Source organism: Brassica oleracea, chromosome C1, assembly GCF_000695525.1.
Source record: "Brassica oleracea var. oleracea cultivar TO1000 chromosome C1, BOL, whole genome shotgun sequence".
NCBI classification, from domain to species: domain Eukaryota; kingdom Viridiplantae; phylum Streptophyta; class Magnoliopsida; order Brassicales; family Brassicaceae; genus Brassica; species Brassica oleracea.
Window position 1 is genome coordinate 8,487,375 of NC_027748.1, and position 8,944 is coordinate 8,496,318.

The 8,944-nt window shown below is 37.7% G+C and overlaps 1 protein-coding gene across 2 annotated transcripts; it reads right to left on the bottom strand.

Moving 5' to 3' along the window:
* Positions 1-874: 874 nt before the first annotated feature.
* LOC106295343 (small RNA 2'-O-methyltransferase-like) lies at positions 875-4,803 on the bottom strand. 2 transcript variants are annotated; one of them, XM_013731255.1, is made up of 10 exons: positions 4,721-4,803; positions 4,379-4,628; positions 4,212-4,304; positions 3,680-4,134; positions 3,322-3,591; positions 2,286-3,232; positions 2,034-2,191; positions 1,835-1,951; positions 1,551-1,670; positions 875-1,465 (listed from the first exon to the last, which is right to left on the bottom strand). In XM_013731255.1, exons 2-10 carry the CDS (start codon positions 4,598-4,600, stop codon positions 1,043-1,045), a joined length of 2,805 nt encoding a protein of 934 aa, XP_013586709.1. In that variant the 5' UTR covers positions 4,601-4,628; positions 4,721-4,803; the 3' UTR covers positions 875-1,042. The 2 variants fall into 2 exon arrangements, with proteins under 2 accessions (XP_013586709.1, XP_013586782.1); XM_013731328.1 differs by lacking the exon at positions 4,721-4,803 and having other exon boundaries at positions 4,212-4,300; positions 4,379-4,451.
* Between the last annotated feature and the right edge of the window lie 4,141 nt (positions 4,804-8,944).

Genomic DNA, 8,944 nt, shown 5'->3' on the forward strand with positions numbered 1-8,944 from the left:
AATCTTCTTCCTCGTCCTCTTCCACGACCATGATAACGGTTTCCACCACGTCCACGACCTCGTCCTCTTCTATTATCATAACTGGATGATGCAACATTCGCTTCAGGGAATGGAGCAGATCCAGTGGGACGAGCTTGATGGTTTAAAGTCACGAGTTGATTATTCTGCTCCGCTACAAGGAGGACTTGCATCAACTCCGAGTAACGGGTATATCCATTCACCCGGTACTGTTGCTGCAGGATTACATTTTCAGGATGGAACGTGGAGAGAGTTTTCTCGATCATATCATAATCACTTATTTTCTCTCCACATAACATCATCCTCGAAGTAATTCCGAACATCGCGGAATTAAACTCACTAACACTTTTGTAATCCTGGAACCGGAGATGGATCCACTCGTGTTTAGCTTTCGGTAAGATCACATATTTCTGGTGATCGAACCTCTCTTTTAAAGATTTCCAGAGGTCACAAGGATCCTCTTTCGTAATATATTCATCCTTTAAACCATCATGGATGTGATGTCGTAAAAATATCATGGCTTTAGCCTTTTTCTCATTCGACACCGTTTTTGAACTATCGATGGTTTCCAAAAGCCCGTTTCCTCTCAGGTGTATCTTTGCACCCACTGCCCAGGTCATATAATTATTTCCCGTAATATCCAGGGCATTAATTTCGAGCTTTGTCAAATTCGACATGATAACTCGGCTGGTTTAAGAACTTTCGGATTGATAAGCCTCAGTTAGTCAGGACCTCGTGCTGATAATGTGTTGTATAATATAGGTGAGGTAGTGTTTGTATTTATATAATTTGTGTATAAAAAGAAAGATGGTTGACGTGAGTGAGAGAGATGATGTTATCAGTTGAAAGACTTACATCTTATTCATTCGTATTCACTCTATTTATAGTATGACCAAGTCGGTCATAATTAGATATTTACAAGAAGAGAAACTAATAAAATATGTAGTCGGTCATTTCAGATAGGGATGGATTGTTGAAGAATAGTTCTTTTTGTCTCCTAACAAATCTACAAACTTGTTGAAGACTAGTTCTTTTTGTCTCCCTGTGCTCTTGTCCACTCCCATATGACTTTATAAGGCTGCGTTGAGACCTTTTTCACTTCAGTGAAAGACTTCCGTTTGAAAACAGCAATCTGAGAAGCAAACCCTGGATCAACATTACCAGACCCTCCAACACCGCTGAACTCAACGCTGTAGTTATGGCTTTTGGCGAGCTTAGATGCCCAATGGTTAAACTGTGCCCTCGTCCATTCGAACTTGTGTTCATGGCTCCTGAACTTTGACCGCTGTGAAATGGACTTGTCTTTTGAGTGATACAGAGAAGACTTGTGAAGAATTTTGTTGTACTCGTAGTTTGGTGTGGAGACAATCAGGAGCTTCGGACGAGACAAGGTAAGAACTGTTTTCCCAAATTGAAAGGCTTCATCTTCCTCCATGCGCTCAATGACCTACAGATATCAAAAGACAAGATTTCTTGATGAATAATAAGAAATGCTGATGATGAAGAAACTAAAGAAGAAAGTAGGAGGGGACCTCTAAGCAAGTGGCGATGTCAATGCCATGCAGCCTGGAATCAAACTCCAGTATAGAACCATCATAGAGTCTAATAGTTTTGAGGTTGCAAGCTCCCTTGTTTAACTTTGAGTCTACCATCTGAAATCAACAATCTTTCATTCAACCATCTCTTACACAGCCCATGATTTGTATAAATACAACTTTCATGGAACAAATATCAAGTTATTAGATTGCATTAGACTCATCAGGTTATGCCTAGTGGAAAAAAACATGGTGGTGTGTGTGTGTAAGATTTCACATACCTTAGCAGCACGGGCAAGAGCCTTCTCTGAGATGTCAACGCCGACAATGGTTTGAAGTGAAGTTGGAACCTCAAGTAAAGACTCTAGTAAACTTCCAGATCCACATCCAAAGTCAACCTACAGTAAGTATAGAGGCTGGAATATTCAACAAGGCGTCCTTAACAGAAAATCACAGTAATGATAAAATAAGAAACAAGACCAAAGTAGAAGCTGCTGATGATTCTTTTATAAGTTTCACTGCATATCCCACACGCTGTTTCGAAAGTTGAGGCTTGAAAAAAACTGATTCCACTCGTTTCTCTGTCGGCCCTTTCACTCCCAACAAATGCACATTATATTCCAAACCTGCTGCGAGTTCTGTGCATTTTAAAAACGAAAACAACACATCATCAGAATCTCCTATTAGGTTCTCGCTGGAATTTCTTATTTTTAAAAGTCTATGAACCATTACTTGATAAGAGCGAACGAGTTCTCGCAGTATCATTGGCATCAGCCAAAACCAACCCTTCCGCAGGCATATTAGTTATAAAACAAGCATATTGTCCCACAGACATCTGAGTAACGACTGATTCAAGATGTGGATTCATGGATCCAACCCCTACTTCAAACTCGATCTCTTCATTGCTTTCTATGAGTTCTCTCAAACATTTACCGGTCCTCCCCCAAAAGTCAGCTTCTACCTCCACAGACACAGAATAAGATATGCTAACCAAGGAACCATTTGGTATAGTCTGAACACGCTTTGGTTTGCGATCCATATCCATGGTCTTTGACTCATCATACGCAGGCTCTTCATATCTTTTACTACTTGGAAACTTCCCTTTGATCATAACATTCCGTGTAAACATCCAGTTCAGTTCTCCCTTCGTATAGCAGCGTGGCTGTTCCGGGTCAGCATCCAGGTCATCGAACAAGCTGCCAAACCATGTTAAGGCCTTTAATGCAGCGTTTTGAATAGCGTGGCTCTCCTTCTCGTAGAAGCTCCCTGGTGAGCAGTCTAAAACCAAGTCCTGCAGAGACTTTGAGAGAATTTTCACTCCGCATCTGTAACCACTCTCTAACACTGGAAGCTCCTCTTCGTCCTTGCTGTTATAATGATTGAAGGAATCATCTGATCCTGCGTACTCGTTCACACACTGATTGTTGCCATCGTTTGACTCTGAGTCTTTCAACTTCTTGAAGGATCTTAATGTTTCTGAGAGTGGCTTCACAGGAGAAGTAGATATTGTGAAGACAGGCTCGGCTAGTTGTTGCTGGCGGCAGAAGATGGAGAGCATCTCCCTCGGGAGTGGACCTCTCCAATTAGACTTTGTAGTGAATGAGAAAGGTAACGTCGCAGCAATTAGTGCTTGTCTGGAGAATTTGTAGATGCCATTGGGTGACATACCACAACATATCCTACAGAAGCCAAAGAAACATGATAAGATAATAACTAAACAAGACATAAATAGAGCATAAGTTTGTTTTAGTAGTAGTAGTAGAGAGACCTGTAAAATGACTTCAAGGTTACATCGTCATGTTCAATATCATTGGACCTCCATGAGTAACCAACAGCTGCCACTATCGCATCACCGTGAATATCTTGACCACAAGCAGAACTTGCTTTAGCATTCCAGGGGGTTTTAAAATGTGATGATTGATCTTCTTCATCAGCTGGGCGTTTTCCATAGGCTTTCGATGATTTATCGGAAGGATTCAACTTAGGGATAGCAGAGTATACTCTACATTCAAAGCCAGAGGGAGTTTTACCAAAAGTCCTGTAGTTAAAAAAAAAACAAACAAAAAGTTAGTAAATATCAGCTTTAATACCGAGAAGGCTCCATTAGTTAATGATAATATAACCACCTGGATATAATCAGCTGGCTGCCATCCTTCAAACCAAGCTTTTCAGCGATAACATCCAAGTAATACCGGCCTGATGAGATATCAAGTATGACCGGATCAACAACCTCTTCACCGCTAGTGGCACATTGTATATACACAGCCTCAACTTTTATGCTTTCTCCATGAGTATCCAGTGCTTCTACGATTGCTGGAGGGTATGGATTTTTCCTTCGGAGTGAAGCTACATGCGGAGATACGACAATGTAGTCCGTTAGCTTTGCAGCAGCCTTCATGACATAGGACATGGCCAAGATAGGATCTTGATCAACGGAGGGATTGATAACTTTGCAGCCACTGTTAATCTTTGCATCAAATGCAGCGATGATGGAAAGAGGAACTGATCCATGACGTTCACCGTCCCTTAGCAATGTTGCTCTGAGGTGGCTTCCAAGAGGATGATGACCAGATGAAAGAAACTGTAATGGAAACAACTTAGAACATTAATAAAGTCATCTGTATAAAACAGAAACTGGTTTTGATCTACTGAACTAACCTCATCAGAGAATATATACTTAATGCGTTCAACCATATCGTCCCAGGCTTGTTCCACAGTTATATCATCATCATCCTGAGGGTGAATGCCTAGCTGCAACATTAAATGAAGTTAAGAAAACAAAGATACAAAATACAGACGAGAGGTGGTAGGTACCAAAAGCATACCTTCTCCAGAGCCAATTCAGCAGCTGATAGTTCAGCATCTTTCTTCCTCTTGAAGACATTTGATACAACGGAAAATTCTGGTAGCTGCAAGTGGCATCGATAGAGACAGTTACTCTGAGAAGAGACATGAACTTGCTCAATTCTGTAACTTGCTTTAACAACAAACTTGTGATGTATAATCTCCTTTGGAGAAAGACTTTGCTTCTTCTCCCCACCAGCCATTACAAACTAGCTGTAGCTTCTTTGATCGCTGAGACAAACAAGAACATATATTCGTGACTCTATATAACAAAGATCATGAAAGATGGCAACTTTTGCGCACCAAACAGTGCATCTACCTACCTTCAACAAATTAGGGTTTCTAGGAGAGATATAAAATGAAAACCGTCGTTTGAGCGAGAAAGAGCAGAAAGAAACAGAGACGAGTAGGGGTTTTCAAATGTAGAGGACAAGGGTCGTTTTGTTCATTAGACGTCGTCGTTTTTGGTATTTTCTGTTCCTGAATTTTTATTTATTTATTAATAATTTCCGATTTTGAAGATTGTAGTAAATGGAGTATTGTAATTTTTGAGGAAACTAGCAAATATCGAATTGAGTGTGACGAACACAGAAAAAGGAAACTATTGATTGAGTGAGTAGTCTTGTTCATGTCAGAGAGAGTTAAAAAAAAAAAAAAAAAAAAAAAAAACTTTGACTTTGAGCTCAATGGGTCAATCAAACCAATTACTTTTCAAATTGTGCATTAACATCACAATCGTCCAAGATTTATTTAGAGTATTTAACACTACGGGACAGTTTATGAATTTTATTTACACTGAAAAACATTTTATACTCCTAAGACATTTTATGCTAACTTATTTATTTTTTTTCTAACCAAATCGTAACTAGAGTACAAATTAGTAGGACCAACTTTTGTTTTATCTCCTCATCATCCTATCTTTTTCATATTCTATTTTATTTTTTTCTAGACGATTGATTTTACAATCTTTTTTTGAATTAAAATTCTCTAAAAATCAAGTTAAAGTGCAGATTTTCATAATCAATTAGCATCCCATGGTAAATTCGAAATGTGTGACACAAATTGTTTGCATAGATCCATGACAAACTTTTTCACCGCCGAGTTGCGTCGAGCTCTTACGACGACCACCTATGGTGAGCTCTTTGTTGCTGCCTCATTCCTCGTCGAAGAATCACATCCGCATCACTCTGTCGCACTAAGATCCACCGTCGTTGCCGTCTTGAGTGGTTGTGGCTCGTTCTTTCTGCAGAAAGTGAAAGCTCGAAAACAATAATGGTGAATTTTCACATTTTTGCTCCTATGGTCCTTCTATTTTTTGTTATTCTCATGTTTGACTTCAAATTTCCAAATTTGCAAAACTGACCTTTCTATTTTGCCCCAAACTTTCTACCGTGCATTTGCACACTGTTATATCCAAATGACCATATTAATGCAAAATATACACTTAATATGTAAGTCAAATGATCAAAATGAATTAAACTAAAAGTTTAAAACTCATCAAAATTATAAGACATCAAAGAGAATATGACTAATGAGTAAAATGAATCTAGCTTTATAAAAGGCCTTTATCTTCTTATGAGGTATGAATCTTCTCTTATGTGTGTTATTTTAATGGCAAAGTGTACACAAGTACAAAATAACATGTGTACACACGTATACTTGTACACGTCAAAGTGTACATATGTACACGTCAAAGTACAACCATCTAAAGTGTACAAAATAACATGTACACGTCAAAGTACAACCATCCAAAGTGTACACCGGTCAATTTGGGCACATGTACACGTCAAAGTGCACATGTGACTATAACATTTTCGATGTACACGTCAAAGTGTACACATGTACAAAATAACATGTGTACACATGTACAATGTACAAAATAACACACAAATTCTTGATTGTTCATATTTGCGTACATCCTCATAATTGCACAAATGTTCGTTGGCCTTTTGATTGCTTTCATTTTTGCATCTAAACTTCCTTGTGTACATTATTGTAGTGTAATTTGTATATAGTCATATGTACATGATACTATGACACAAATTTTAACTATCCATATGTACAACCATCCACTTGTACACCGGTCAATTTGGGCAAATGATTCACATGTACACAGAAAAGCACTTGTACACCAATTCATTTGTACATTAAATTATGATATTTGATGATTTTAATGATTTTGATTATCTTGTTTTAGTTCATTTAGATAATTTTAGGTTTCAGTGTTTCTAGATTAGTTTTTGATATGATCTCTTTTCAAAGTCTAATTTTTACCTTTCAAAACCAAAACAATTTTCAATCCTATAGTCAATTACTCAAATCTTGTATAGATAGCGTCAAATCCAAAGTTTGTATGACTAATACTTTGTAGAAGAGTCCACACCACAACAAGATCATGTATGATTAATACTTTGTTTCATCAAGCACATTATATGGAAGTCTTTGAAATAATCTTCATCCCACGTATACTACTGAAATTTATTTATGTTTGTTAGCTTGTACAAATAACATGTTATACACAATTACATTAACAAGGGCCGTAATGCACAATTTAAAATCCAAGGGAAAAATTGAAGAAAAATCTATACATGTACAACCAAAATTCAATATCCACATGTACATCGGAGTTCGATGTCCACATGTACACCGGAGTCATATATCTACATGTACATGAGAATGCATTCCTTGACTTAAACTCTTCATCGGTCTCCTCTGCATATATCTCAAGAGCAATGTGAACCTTACAACTTGAAATGTTGGCTTGTCAGTCCATACACACCTCAACAACATCTCTCATTCTCACTTCTTATAGCTATCTATTGCATCCACAAAAAAACCAAGAATACCTACATGAGTTCATTAACTTTCTCTCCACCTCTATCTTCTCCTTCAGATGACCCATAAGAATTTGAAGACAAATATGAAGATGTAAATCAGAACAGAAAATGGTGGATGAAATTCCATATAACGGTTACGAAAACTCATAAGACGTGGTTGAAACGAAGAAGAACAATGGTGGAGATGGCAGAGAAGGGAGGAAGAGATACCGAGAAAGACACCAGAGAAGAGAGCATAATACCACACACGGAGGCAAGGATCTCCATCGTAGTCTAGTTGTGTCCAACGTCTCCACCATCACCGTTGTCGTTGCCGTCGTGAAGGGTGTCATCGCTGTCTAGGACCGTCGTTTTCTACGTTACCATTACACCACCATCATCTATGATTTAATTGGAGAATATGTTATAATTGAGATGAAGGATGATAAAATAGAGAGAAAAAACAGAACCGGTGGTGAAGATCGAAAAAAAAAGAGAATCTATGTAGAAGATGTAATAAAAACCGTTGATGTTAAATTGATAGAAAAAGATCTAACGGCTGGGTGTATAGTGGTAGATAAATATCATGTCATATATTTATCTGTTGAACGTAAGCTGTTAGATTGTGAAATATATCAATGGTCATAGTAACATCTCACCAAAAATAGTTTTTTCTTTGTTTATTTAATATGATCAATTGCAAACAAACTAGATCAGTAAGCACAAGTGGGTCTCGTTAGAAAAAAGTATGCCAAGAGTATAAAGTGACTTATAGTGTCATAAGAAACTTAAAAGTGACCTGCAGTGTAATTGTTTCATTTATCATTTACACTGCAGGGCAGTTTTCAAGTTTTATTTACACAATAAGGCAGTTTCAGCTACTAGAGCAGTTTATTGTGACTAGAAACCAAACCATTATAGCTAAAGTCATTTATCTAACTAAAATGGTTCTACCATGTTCTTAAGTTAATTATTTTTTTCTTTTTTTTTCTTTGGAACGGACAAGCAAAAATTTAAAACTAAAAAGTTTCTTCTTCCCATTTTAATCTTTGGTATCTCAATCCTTGGTGCATCATATCATCTATGTTGCAGTTCCTCTTCACCGTATTTCCTGGTCCTTCTCCGTCATCGCCGACGAATTCGAGCGCAAGCCGTCGCGGTTTGTCTTCTCCTTCGCCGCGAAATCATCTTTCCTCCTCCACGTCGTTCTCTCTGCAACTCATCTCCGTTGCACTCTGATAGTAGCGCGTGGTGGTCGTGATGCTCGGACTCAGCTGCGGTGGTCGTCGCTTCAGTTACATGATGAAGCTCAAGCAACAATGGCCAAATCTCACAAAAATTTCAAAATCTAAAATTGGAAATCAGTTTAGAAGTGATAAAGCATCAATATTGAAGTGTAATCTACACTTAAAACGCAAAAGAATGAAAAATAAATGAAAGAAATCAATGGCGGCCGCAATAATTGTTGCAGGAAACCCTAAAAAATTTGGGAAATACGAAGATATATTTACCAAAATGCCACTCCTTAAATAAAATTGAAAAAAGTACAACATGATTTTATATGTACATGTGTACATGTTTACAACACGTGTACATCTTTACATGTGTACATGATTACCTGTGTATAAAGATAACATGTGTACGTCTTTACATGTGTACATAATTACATGTGTACAAAGACAACATGTGTACATCTTTATCTTTACATGTGTACATTGTATATTACTAAAG